Source organism: Ctenopharyngodon idella, chromosome 9 (assembly GCF_019924925.1).
Source record: "Ctenopharyngodon idella isolate HZGC_01 chromosome 9, HZGC01, whole genome shotgun sequence".
Classification (NCBI taxonomy): Eukaryota; Metazoa; Chordata; class Actinopteri; order Cypriniformes; family Xenocyprididae; genus Ctenopharyngodon; species Ctenopharyngodon idella.
Window position 1 is genome coordinate 34,366,610 of NC_067228.1, and position 14,053 is coordinate 34,380,662.

General features: G+C 38.1%; 2 protein-coding genes across 2 annotated transcripts in view; one reads left to right on the top strand and one right to left on the bottom strand.

Moving 5' to 3' along the window:
- The window catches only part of dbi (diazepam binding inhibitor (GABA receptor modulator, acyl-CoA binding protein)), a 279,016-nt gene that overhangs the window by 93,505 nt on the left and 171,458 nt on the right, over positions 1-14,053 (top strand). The window lies entirely within an intron of this gene.
- Positions 1,814-12,186, bottom strand: marco (macrophage receptor with collagenous structure). Its single transcript, XM_051906700.1, has 17 exons — positions 11,965-12,186; positions 11,612-11,713; positions 10,544-10,653; positions 10,378-10,465; positions 8,537-8,599; positions 7,399-7,452; positions 7,067-7,165; positions 6,929-6,973; positions 6,690-6,770; positions 5,620-5,682; positions 3,994-4,080; positions 3,866-3,910; positions 3,726-3,779; positions 3,611-3,628; positions 3,434-3,490; positions 2,440-2,604; positions 1,814-2,334 (listed from the first exon to the last, which is right to left on the bottom strand). The coding sequence occupies exons 1-17, from the start codon at positions 12,080-12,082 to the stop codon at positions 2,204-2,206; spliced, it is 1,380 nt and encodes a 459-aa protein (XP_051762660.1). The 5' UTR covers positions 12,083-12,186; the 3' UTR covers positions 1,814-2,203.

The window sequence follows — 14,053 nt, forward strand, 5'->3', positions numbered from 1 at the left end:
CGACTGGTGAAGTCGAACATCATTAGTGCCGACGTGAATAATAATCTTAGAGTATTTACGATTAGCATTAGCCAGCACTTTTAAATTTGCTTTGTTGTCAGGTGCTCTGGCTCCCGGCAAACATGTGACTATGGTGGCTGGTGTCTCTATTTTCACGTTCCGTGTAATAGAATCGCCAATAACTCTACAGCCGGAACCGAACAATGTACAGAGTTCACTAAGCTAGTTGCATCCAAAACAGTATCTGAAGCCCTTGCATTCTTACTATCCTCGATTAAAGTTTGGATGCGTGTCTCTAATTCTGAAATTCTCTCTGTCAGCCTGACTATTTCCCCACATTTATGACATGTAAATCCCTCGTCGCTGACAGAGAGAGCTATGGTAAACATGTGGCAAATGGAACAGGTAGCAATGCTGGGAGAGGATGACATGGCTCACCGTGTTTGTAGACTGATCCGACTTACCACAGCTGTTTGAAGAACGCGTTGAAAAAGGAGCGCGCGAGAGACTGTTAACAAGTTAACAAGCTAGCGCTGCAAATGCAAATGCATTGTAACAGCGATTTAGATTCAAAGATTACAAGCTAGCGACGTCAGATTAGTGTGGTAGGCAATATTACATATAAGGTAATAAAAAAATAAGCAACAATGAATAAAAGTAAGAGATTCAAAACAAAGCTATACGGAGTTACAGACGCAAACCAATCTGAGCAGCGAGCAGCGAGGCAGACAATTGACAATTGTTATTTGAAGCGTCAAGTTACAGTACTTTTAAAAGGTGTTTTGCTCTATTTTGATCGCTTCTGTAGACATCAGTGTTTATATCCAAACTATAAACTTTTATCCCAGTTCTTCTGTGATAATTTGAAAATTTGTAATACAGAAATAATGATACTGTGGTTGAAAAGACTGTTTGTGAAACTGTTTCATATCTATACATGACAACTGCTCTCTCTGGATCAGCGGCAGCACCGACACAGATCTGAATGTTTCTATGTGATTTTGTCAAATGTTTAACAGACACAGGGGAATTATTGTCATTTAGGAATAAGATCACATGGGTGTTTGAATCGAGATCGCAATCTTTTAACGATTAATCGTGCAGCTCTAAAACATATTGAGTAGACTCGCTACCTCGGTCAAAATCGAGGGGTCGAGGGTCCAAATAAACTTCCCTCGTCCACTTGACGAAGCTGAGCGCACTTTAATGGCGGTGGGGATTCCCCCGAGGAGAAGTTCTTAGGGAAGTCTGTGAGTATATGTCTAAAAGTTAAACTAGGTGTCTACAGCACATTAAAAATATGCATAACCGGAAACTAGTGAGCCGTACTATTTTAAAATGGAAATGCACTGAAGTCTATGATGTGCTCCCATTGTAAGTGCAATGTAGTAATTATTGTCTGTAAGTAATACACGCTGGCGTTGATCAGCTCTCAGACTTGGCTTCAGTTTAAAAGAGCACCGATCATCTTGCTCCCAGTGGACCGGAGCTCTTTATAAATGCTACGGTATCCCTTCCTCTCTCATTATTATTACTGTCATCGACTGCATCATTTATTTATTAGTGCGGCCTCTTACCCCTTCAGAGGACCTCACTCCCAAGCCCACCCTTCCTTTACCCAGGGTCCTACAGCTAATGAGGGGCCAGACAGACACAGAGAGAGAAGGAGAGGAGGTCCCTGGAGAGGAGAACAGGAGCAGAGAAGCCCTCTGAATGATAATTGTAGATCAGTGTCTCTTAGAGCCAAAATGCAAGACAGTGCTAGTTAGATCGTTAGAGAGATGTGTGAAAGGCAGAAACATAACAAGACACATTTTAGAGTCAAAAGCTACTTTAAGCCCTTTATTTTGCTGTGTGTATAAGTGTTATGAGTTTGGACAGGTTTAGAATAGCAGAGTATACATGAATGAGTTTGTTTATACATTCATATTGTACATAGGCCAAAAATATCTTAAAAGTCCCATTTAAAAAATACATGAATGTCACAACCTTGATGACACCATGCATACTTTTTAAGCATAACATTTGACAAAAAGAAGTTTAGTTTCACATGACACAACTTTCAAACATCTGAATATCTGATGAACTACATCTATGTGAGGAGAACTGACTGTACATCCATTAAAAATGACCAAAACACAGAGTGATTAAAAGTCATGGAGCAAAAATGAGTTCTTGGTGTGAGAAGATTTCATCTTTTTATTCAAGCACAGCTAACTCCCACATCTTCACCGTGGTTACAGTTATGAGTTCCCAGTCCTCCATGTGGACAGTCAAAAATGCTCCTCTCAGTTCCGGTACATCTCACCTCGTCTAGCCAGATATTTCCAGTTCCTGTAGCAGATACACAGCAGACAGTTCTGAGAGGGTTTTGGAAACCATAACCTGTATACCATGAACCATTAACTAAAACCCCATAACCACAGACAGATACATCACCTGCACCGGCCGTGTACACCTGGGTGGCCCTCTGGTAGCCCAACATCCTGCACACCACCAAACCATCCACAGTGTCAAAGCTGTCATCACACACCGTTCCCCAGGCATTATTATGCAACACCTCGACTCTTCCACGGGTGGCGCTTCCCACTAAACGAACCACAGCTAAAGACAAATACACACATGTGAGACACACTGTTGGACTGCTGCAGTATAGTATATGTACATTTTGCTTAGATAATTTTGTTTGCTACATGTTTAGGCATTGATATGTCATGCTAAAGTGACTGTTATTTAGTAGAGCTATGTTTTCATCCACCTATTTTCATGTGAATTTTGGGTTATCGTATAAAAAAAGGATGGAAAAGCCAAGATGGATATGCATAAAAAAATTAGGCGGTGGATAATTTTTTTATTCGATAAGAAGACATGTGCACAAACTACGATGGAAAAACATTTACAGAATAAATCCCTTGATGCGCAACAAAAAGCTCACGTGAATTTGCCTCAGCAGAGGATGTGATTAGATAACTGGACTAACCAGCGGACCAATCACATCACAGCATCTCAAATGTTGTTTTGGTGGTTCTGAAATGCATGAGCCATAGTCTGTCATTAGTTTAATTCCCTACAGAAGCGTCTCACACGATTGCGTTCCCAAACACCCGCATCCGAATGCAAGAGAACATGACGGCGTTTATTGCGTTTCGTCTGTGCGCTCTGAGACTCAAGTAATTTATGATGGAGGAATAAAGAGCCACAGGTTCTTCCCCGATTGCAGCATCTTATATTTTTATTACAGATATTTTACACCAATTTCCCAGGAAGTGATGATTTTGTTCTCTTGAACACATGGGATGGAAATGCTGCTTTATTCGCAAATGTTTTATGCGATATTCCAGTTTTGCTAAAGTTAAATTCACAGCTTTGGATGGAAACATAGCTAGTGACACACAGTAGCACAGAGAGATGAATCAGTATTTATGGAAATTACCAGCCGAAGTACCGCTTGCACCCTTGGGTCCCACATCACCCTTCTGACCCTTCAGACCTGTTTAAGACCATTATACATGTGCATACAATCAATTCACTCGCAAAACAGGTGAGTAATCACAGAAATGCTGTGCACTCACAGATATCGTGGATACACCCAAAATATGCCAAAACATACCTTGATCTCCCTTTTGCCCTAGGAGACAGAGAAAAGGGTAAGATAAAAAATAGAAAGTCAAGAAACAGACACAGATGGATGTTGCCTTCTTGTCGTTACTTTTTACTAAACTCACCTGAATCCCCTTTACTTCCCTTTAATCCATTCAGACCCTGAGGTCCTCGGGCACCTACATATGACATCGAACTTAGATGACGGCTACGTGATATAAACCCCATATATTTATCATCTGTTCACTTGTTTGTGCTTATTTACCTGTCAAGCCTTGATCTCCCTTTTGCCCGGGCTGTCCTGGGAGCCCTGAAAACAAATATTTACCCAAAATGTTTGACAACAGCATATATCACTTTTATGTGCATGTGTTCTTAGCACTCCTACAATACCTGGAATGCCAAGGCCATTGTTTCCCTTTGGTCCAAGTGAGCCTTTTTCTCCAGGTGGTCCTTGCAGGCCACCTGGACCAGGAGGCCCTAAAAGACCAACCAACCACAGATTAGGGCACAAATGAACCAGGAATTATGAAACTTCATGGGTGCACCTTTCTGTCTGAAAACAAAGTCATGTTTACAGGGTACCAGGATAATACAATGAGCATTTGTGAGGAAGAATTATAACCTCTGTATTTCCTGAAGTTGCCAAGTTAGTGGTATCAAATCTCTGAAATATTTGTGACTTGGAAGTAAATACTGTCAGTGAAATAATCTGTAGTTTTTGGAGAGATTTATTATCTTTGAAAGTCTACACATATGTTCTGATTACTTTTGTGTTCTGGACTGAAACTGCTCTGCAATGGACTTTAGCATCTCTTTTTAGTTTGAGATCGTTCTGAGGTTAAATACAGATTTCTAGATTAAATGATTTGTAAATTTCCAGCACTGGAGCGCATTTTTATCACTCGCCATGGTGGCAACTCTCAGACAGGTTGTAGCCTCACTGCAAAAAAAAAAAATGCTTTTCTTACTTAGATTTTTTGTCTTTTTTCTAGTCCAAATATCTAAAAATTCTTAAATCAAGAAGCATTTTCTAGACAAGTAAAAATTATTGTCTTGTTTTCAGAAATAAGTCAAAAATTTTTCCTTAAAACAAGCAAAATAATCTTGTTTTCAGTATGAAACAATATTATTTTGCTTACCCCATTGGCAGATTATTTTGCTTCTACAATGCTTCTTGATTTAAGAATTTTTCACTGTAAACCCTAATGCTCAAATACTTAATTGGTTTGAGTAGGACAAACTTAAATTTAACAATTTAGTTCAGTTAAATTAACTGCTATGAGTATTTAGAACTTTCTTTTGAGTTCACAGCACTTACATATTTCAAGTAAACTGAACTGTTTCATTGTTTTGAGTTGTATGAACTCATTTCTTTTAATTTAATTTAAATAACTGAAACTGGACTGGGATTTCTATTTCCCAGCATGCTTTGCCCATGGCAACCGAAATGGAGAGTAAATGCTAAAATTAAGTGTTATATAATTTTTTTTTTTTTTTTTTTTTTTTTTTTCCGCAGGATTAATGGTAAGGGAAATTTAGTAGTGATTAATGTTTTGAATTTAGAAGAGTTTCTGTTAATATGGGTTTTTGGAGAGTGACCATCATGGTGAAAAGTAGCGCATGCTGCTTGGTTTGAGAACAGGTAAGTTACATGTTTCAAGTTGCTGTACTCACTCAGTAAGCGCTATACCATGCTATTGTTAACTTGTTAGAAAATTAGCAAGTTGGCATTTTCTGTATTTTCTCAGGGTTACAGTGAAGTAAATAACTCATGTGATTTGCAAGAACTCAAATAAAAAGGTTAATTAACTAAATATTTTATGTTAATTGCTATCAAAACGTATCAGTTAGCTAACTAAGTACTTCAAGTTAGGAGGGGCGGGGGAGAAATGGGAACGCGGGGGCACTGTGATGCGACTGCAAAGGGCACTTTCACTTTTGCGATCAAAGGGGCAGGGGCTCAAACCCCTCAAGTCAATCTGGGTAATGATCTGGACTTTCGACAAGTTATCTTACCTCTTACACCCGGAGGTCCCTGCTCTCCTCGCTCACCACTGGGACCTGGGTCTCCTTTAGGCCCTGAGGAAGAGAGATTTTAAGAACAAGTACAAGGCGTCAAACAGTGTCGAATGTAGAACAGTCAAGTGTGGCACTGACTGAGATTTACTATTAGTGGTGTTTAATAAGGCAACCATCACTATTACTACTGTTCAGACTAAACAGATTAAACTGGTTTTGTGGTGTGGTTTTACTTTTATAAGTGATTGAATGTATATTTATTTTTCTGGTGGACAATAAGAGAGGAAAAACATATCTTGTAATCAGAATGTCATAAAAATCAAGCATCGCGTTAGTTCAGGCAGGCCACGTCAGTCAAGCTTGCACCAGCTGATAGTCAGCTGTTTATGATGTGTACCAATCCAGTCGTGACACTTATCACAGCAGTTCATTTAAATCCCCATTCATTCTGCCTCTCTCTATTGCTTAGCTGCACACTGCATTTAACTCCCCCCTCCATCCCCAACTCCACCTAGCTGGGAACTTTAATCTAATCTGTTGTCTGTTTATGACTGTCTTTTGCATACAGTAATTTTATTTTATCATCCTTCCCCATGTATTTAGCTGTTTACAACAACTCATGTAATTGTGACTGTAATTATGTATGTATGATACTGGATCTGTTCTGTACCCCAAGGGGGGTTTGACTTGCTGCTCTCCCCGCTCTGTCCAAGCATGTTTGCATGGACGGGCGTGTGGATTTTTCCCAAAACAGAACCACACCGCCAACACTAACTGTATGCATTTATCATTATAATAAATATACATTTGACGAAAGTGGCCTGACTGAAATTTGGGTTGGCTCTTTTGACTTGGGCCAGTGAAGAACTCCCTCACAACCACCCAGAATACCTTAACAACAACCTAGTGATGCCCTAGAAATCACCCAAAACACCCTAGCAACTGCACTGCAATGTAAAAAAATTGTATTGTATTGGTATTGTTTTATTTTTCTTCTTGTTACTTTTAGTAATAGTAGTAATTAGCAGCTCTAGACAAGCTATCTAGATTTATCTTTCAACAAGTACCTGGATTTCCACGGAGCCCTGGTATTCCTGGCAAACCAGTCTTTCCATTTGCACCTGGAGAACCATCATTCCCAGGTAAACCTTGTGTGCACAGATAAAATACCAGAAAAGATTTCATTAGAGGAGTAGTAAAACTCTTACAACATGGAAAAATGTGCAAGGCATTTCCAAAATACATATTTTCTGTTTTATTACAGTATTGATTATTAAGGTGGTTTTTGATTACAGTAAACATGTACCTTGTATTCCTCTCGCTCCTGGATCACCCTTCAAGCCTGGAACACCTGGAGAAAAAAATAAATACAGTCAGGGAGAGATGTGGATCTGCTATACTGTTCCAAAATGGGAGAGGTGTGTGAAAGTGAGGAGGCAATTACCAGGTGCACCCGGAGTGCCGACCGGACCCCTTTCCCCTGCAACACCTGGGTCTCCTATCTGTCCTTTTTCACCTGGAGTTCCAGGCTCACCTACCTTACCTGAAAGAAATAAAAATATTTTCAATTAATGTTCATTGTTTTGCAGCAATTTCATTGTATGCACCAAAGCAGTGAATGCTTTAGCATTACTAATGTGCAATTATTTCCCAAGCCAATGCAGCTCGTTAAAACCAATGAAAAATTAATATAATACTCATACATGCTTTTCAAAAGCCATTACACCTATACACATTTGCATACAAATTCATAAAGATATACAAAAATACACTAACCTGGTGAGCCAGTGTTTCCTTTCTGTCCTGGTATTCCTGGGATTCCAGGAGAACCTGATACAGAACACAGCTGGATTATAAATACTGACTGCTCAAAGCGTGACATCAAAATGACAAAAAAATACTATTCACACACATCTTTTGGAAAAAAGGATCGAAGACACCAGAGGTCAAAATACAGCTTTAGTTCGGTTGAGTATTTATGTCTGTTTTGACCAGCAGGGAGTGCTAAAACCACACAGATTGTGAAGGAACATGTGGAAAGTGATTGGCTGTATTCTGGTCACTGAGCTCTGTAGCTGGAGAAGAGAAGAGACCAATCAAAACCAGTCAAAATTAGCAGGATCTCAGTTTTTGGGTGCCTCACAGATCAGGGGTTCCCAACCACATTCCTGGAGGCCCCACAACACTGCACATTTTGCATGTCTCCCTAATCAAACACAACTGATTCAAGTTATCAGCTTATTAGTAAAGACTCCAAGACCTGAAATGAGTGTGTCAGACAAAGGAGACATGCAAAATGTGCAGTGTTGGGGGGCCTCCAGGAACATGGTTGAGAACCACTAGCCACGTTTACATGGAGCATTGTAATCGGTTTAAAAGTCCAATCCGAATGAAAATGCTCCATATAAACACCTCAATCGGAATAAAAATGGCCAAACCGAATGAAATTGTAATCGGTTTGAGAGAGGTGGGATAAACCTTTCTATAAACCAAAATGGATGCCATCTAGTAAGAGCAGGTAAAACATCACTCCTCTGCCTTCCCATACTGTTTGATTCGGAGTGGTGCAAGTAGGAACAGTTATATTAGAATAGTCTGCTAACATCTCTCAGAATATCTTAACTATATTAAACAGACAGATTTTTAATAAATTGTTCAAATAACTTTTAATAAGTTGTTTTACTAAATTAATTAATAAACTTCAATAAACTTTTTTTGAATTGTTCAATCTGATGCCTCATGCTGAGAAGTGTAGTCAAGCGTTGGACAAATAAGTCATGAATATCACGCTTATTAGCAATTGCCTAAATACTGCAATGTACTAATATTACTATTGTCAAATTAGAGAGAGTGACAATATTTTCAAGACATGGATAGTCATAAACAGCAAAAGTGACTGAAAGTACACAGTTACCTTGTAATCCAGGGGTTCCAGGTCTTCCAGGTGGACCAGATGGACCAGGCGGACAAACCACGGCTATAAAATATAAAGAAAAATAGTGACCTCAATTCTGTGGGACACACCTTTGGTGATTCGTGACTAACTGCTTTAAAGGAGTCATGAAATGGAAAATTGAAATGTTCTTGATATTTCCACATATAAAAGATTACTCTACAACAACAACAACAACAACAATAATAATAACATACTGCTAGTTTCATACCTCAAAGCTTACTCTGCAGATTAAAATGAGTTTTTGTTTTCCACCCTTCTGAAACGCCAAGATTTGAAATCGCCCCATTCGTGACATCACTATTTTCCTTCACACACCCATTAACATGCAAATAACGTAGGTGTGCTCTTAATAAGATGTCAATGAGATGTCAAGAAAGATAAGACTGTGGTTCTGTCCCTGAATGTAGACAAACTGCAACTCCAAAAACTGTGCATGCCCTTCCAAAAGATCAGACTAATAGAAATGCCTGACTGAAGTTTATTTTAATGATATGCCTAAATATTTGAAAAAAGAATGTTTTCATTTGTTCAACATGCTGCCGGTTTTTCTAAATGTCAATTAATTATAGCACTGATTATAGCAGAAAGTTATAAAAATAGTTTTAGAACTATATACGGTGATTTTAGCAAGCATGAGCATGAACTTGGTTGACCTCCAGAAACATAATTTAAAGATGTGGGTTACACTTTATATTAGGTGTCTTTAACTACAGTGTAATTACATAAAGCAAACAAACAAAAACAAACAAACAAACAAAACAACAACAACACTTGTGCTGCTATTGAGGTGGATATGGGTAAGGTTAGGACAGGTTTGGTAGTATGGGTAGGTATAAGGGTGGCTTAAAGGGATAGTTCACCCAAAAAAGTGGTAAAGGCCTTCTCCTGTAATAAAGGCCTTCTGAAGTGAAGCGATGCATTTGTGTAAGAAAAACATCCATATTTGAAGCTTTAAAAACTTAAATAACTGGTTTCTGGCAGACGCATCAGCTTACGCCAAAAGAGGAGTAGCGATGTAGGAGTAGCGTAAGCTTAGACGCCTCTCGCGGTTCAAACAAATAGGGCTGGGCAACAAACTCAAGCTCCTCCGACATTTCTCTTTAAAATTTCTCGTTTTAGACTTCTAATTCATGACTGGTGTTTTGCTCTCTCCTCTGCACTTCAGTGTTTGTCATTGCGTCAAGTCAGAGTTCACTCTTTTGCCGTAAATCGATGCCGTCTAAAGCTTAAAGTTTTAAAAATATTTTTCTCACACAAATACATCGCTTCGCTTCAGAAGGCCTTTATTAACCCTCTGTAGCTGTGTGGATATCTTTTATGATATATGGATGCACTTTTTTGGGCTCCAAAATCTCATCCTCTATTTACTGCCATTATAAAGCTTAGAAGAGCCAGGACATTATTTAATATAACTCAGACTGTATTTGTCTGAAAGAAGAAAGTCATATACACCTAGGGTTGAGGGTGAGTAAATAATGGGGTAATTTTTATTTTTGGGTGAACTATCCCTTTAAGGTGTAAGGGAAGGGTCAACAGTCTCATTATAGATGTAATTAAAGAAATTATTTACAACAATATTTTTTTAAATGGAATAGGTGTAAAAACATGTATGTACACAATGCATTGTATCAAATTATTAATTTAAATGTTAGTACATACTGTAGTAGTTAAAGACACTAAATATAAAAATCTGAAAATGTATTTCATGACCCCTTTAACAATTGAAATCATGGCAGATTCTGAAAATAGTACCTGGTCAACCAGTAGGATTTTTCTTGTGTGTGTGTGTGTATGTGTACCTCTTTGTGCACTAACGTTGAGCTGGTTTAGTTGAGTCCTTAGTTTTTCAAGAGTCCCATCATTTCCACACAGATCGGACAGACATTCCTGTTAAACACACACAATATATGTGAGAATGTGTTTATATGGCATAAATGAATGAAGGTGTGACGTGTGTGTGTGTACCTCATCTGAGCTGGAGCTGGCCAGCTTAAATCCTTCAGCAGACTTAAGTTCATCTGTTCTGGCATCAGCTGATGTACAGTGAGTGTGAACCCAAGCCTCCAGAGTGAAGACTGCATACAATACACATCATACATAGCAGATTAAATCATGGAACGACAGAAACAAGGTGAAACAAGCTTACATGATGCAGTGATTATTCGTGTACAGTAGTCACAAGTAAGGCTGTCAATTGTCTAATAGTGTAGCGATGTATAAAGCACAGCTTACACAGAACTTACTTCCAAACCAAGCAGCTTTCTATAAGTCAGTACAGTGAATTCAAGTGACCAACTGGAAAATAAGTGAAATCTGCATGGGGAAATTTTGGTTACACTTTATTTTAAGGTGTCTTTGTTACACTGTAATTATACCTTTAAGTACTGAGTAATATTAAGTAACTACATGTACTTACTATAGGGTTAGGATTAGGGTTAGTTGCATGTAATTACGCATAATTTATAGTTATTTCTGGAGTAACTACATGTAACAGATGTAACAATGACACTGTAAAATAAAGTGTTACCGAATTTTTTTGCACCCGATCACACAAATTCCTCCTCAGTTTTGCCCATGATATTTCACCAAGCAATGTGACAGCACTTTCAGGCTAAAACTAAAAATCTACAAATTTCATTGCATTATATAAAATTGTGACATCTGTAAAGAAATATAGCTTTTCTCTTCAATATGTTTCCTTTTCTTCATCAGTTTTGCTCAATGTGTTTTAATCAGCTGATGTTTTGCTGGTGATTTTTAGTGCATGTATGAAATCAGTTCTGCTCAAGTTCCTATCAGACTAACTACAGGTGTAGAGAATCACTTTAACTATCAACATGATCCAAGTCACAGTGCTTCTTCTTTTTGTTCATTTTATTTATAATTGTATTATTGTAAAACCTAAAACTTGCTTGAAAAGTGTATAATTCTTCTTCCAAATCAGTGCTACTTGTTTTAATATTTTGTATCTAATGCAAGGAAATGTATACATTTTTAATTTTAAAATGTGAATTTATTTCAGTTCCATCTCACCTTTATATGCCAGAAAAGAATTCAGAGCAATCAGCAGCAGGAGAAACACTATGAGAACAGGAATACAGAGACGTTTCTTTGCTGGTTTCTTTGTCGTTAGCTCTGTAACAAACAATGCAGAACTCTGGATTAGCAGGATTAAACTACAAACAACTGATTAAAGTCCATTATAAGTGATATGATGGACATGAAAGTAGTGCCATTTTAAGTTACAGCATTTCCATGTACAACAGTTAATATTAGGAAATATCAGTCCGCTGAATGTCACAATTGATCAGAATGAAAAATTCCAGAAATACAACATTTTTGAAGCATATTTGAATGTGAACAGTGTCAGTCTGTCCTAGACTCACCACTCGTCTGGAATTCGTAGCGCTCAGCCTCAAAGAGCTTCATGTTGTTGTCATATAGAGGGTTTGCCTGGCTGAATAGAGAGGCCTTCCCTTCAATCCTGTCCACTTCTGTCTCCATCACTCACTCCACCACACTTTGACCTGTACACAGCCTGGGTGATAGTATAAAAACAAAATCAAAGGGAGAAAAAAAAAAAAAAAAAAATGCTGGCTCAACGAAACATCAGTCATCTGACAAAAGAGATTCAGCAGAAATTGTTCCAATGAGTTGCATAAACTGCTTTTCACCATAGCTTTCATTTCTAAGAATAACTAAACAGGAAAGTACACAGTTTATGGTTAACCAAAAGTACTTTTGGACATACAAACAATTATATTGATTATATACAAACAGTAGAAATCTATGTTCTGTCCTCATTATAGAAAGCAAATTAACCATACGTGTGTGTGTGTGTGTTTGTGTGTGTGTGTGGCCCTGATATCCCCTACATTTACACAAGTGTACAAGTTTATACAAGTACATATGGTCTGGGTAAATATAGGACAGAACACATGTTGGGTTAATTTTACCCGGCAAATTGGGTTGTTTATTTAATCCAGCATAATGGGCTGATTCATTTTTACTATAATACCAGCTTTTTTACTTCATACATGAATTAATGTTTACAGATTAACTTAAATCCTCTAAACTTTTTTAAATACTCCACACAACCACTGGTTTGCATGATAATTTCTTTATTTTCGATCATGTTTTACAGTACAGCATATTTATATTGTTTTTTAATACATATTGCCTATATTTAAGCTTGTTTAACAAATATTCGAAGAAAAAATTAAACATTTAGAAGTAATTCAAGTGTAATCGACCAGTCTCTGTTGTCCACCGTAATGGCGCTGGATCTTGTGCCGGAGATGGCTCGCGTTTGGCGGGAGAACTGATAACTTCAGACCGCCGCCTGCGTTTCACTTGTAGCTGAAAAATGCTGTGACTGACTCCATAACCTGTCCATAAATAATCAGTGTACAATTCTGAGAACATATTTTAATATCCTAAGTATTTATATTCTGTATCTTTTTGAATAAAATCACAAAATTCATTAGGCGTTTCCATCACGCAAAAAGACAGATGCGACACTCGTCTAGGTGACTCACATCGTGCCCCTGTATGTTGCTTTGCATGAAATTAAACGATATACAGAACAACAACACATTTTTAGATAAAATAAAACGTACACAAACCTTTTTTTTTTACCGAAGACGTGCACCAATTTGATGGAGCTACACTGCTCTCTCCTGAAGAGGGCGCAAAAAAGCCAGCGATAAATAACTCAAACCCTGGGTTGTTACGTCTGACTCAGGAGCTGGGTAACACAAAAACTACCCAAACACTGGGTTGTTACGTCTGACCCAGGATCTGGGTAACAAAAACTACCCAAACACTGAAAAAAATAACCCAAAAGGCTCAACAGAGGACTTGGGTAGAAAAAATAAGTGTGGTAATACTAGAAACTTTTGACCTTGTGTGGACATTTTTGTTCCCGATAAGGAAAACAGCTTATAAATAATACTAAGTTACACAATTTTTCTGAAATTGTAAAATTGCAGAACGTTTTCTGTGATGGGTAGGGGTAGGGTTAATTAAAAAATTTAACCCAGCGGTTGGGTTTGTCCATATTTGACCCAAATTTGGGTTGAAACAACCCAGCATTTTTAGAGTGTACAGTATAAAAATCATTATGTCTATATATGTCAAACATTGAAAACCAACACGTGTGTGTGCGCATAGTTGTGTATTCAAAGTTTGAGTATGTGCATATGCCTTTGTCCTTCCATTAAGAATGAGAAACGGTCACTTCTCTCGCTCTGTGTGAGAGTGTGTTCCTGTCGTGGGTAAACTGGTTGGTGATCAGGCCATCTGTTTAGACGGAAAGCTTTGAACAGAACCACAGTGGCGCCCCTGACCTCAGATCAGCTCTAAACAGCCCTCTCTGCTCACACTTAACCTGCGCTGACAGAATGACCTTGTTTACTGTACTCAGTGTTTTGTTTATTTGTTTGTTTGATGACCATACCACTCAGTTGCTGATGT

Bases quoted from the DNA above. Each gene is read 5' to 3' on its own strand.
- marco (XM_051906700.1), bottom strand. From the start codon at position 12,082: ATGGAGACAGAAGTGGACAGGATTGAAGGGAAGGCCTCTCTATTCAGC. The intron at 6,771-6,928 runs GTACATGTTTAC...TGTGCACACAAG, and splicing joins AGGAGCGAGAGGAATACAAG to GTTTACCTGGGAATGATGGT. The intron at 3,911-3,993 runs GTATTGTAGGAG...ATTTGTTTTCAG, and splicing joins CAATGGCCTTGGCATTCCAG to GGCTCCCAGGACAGCCCGGG.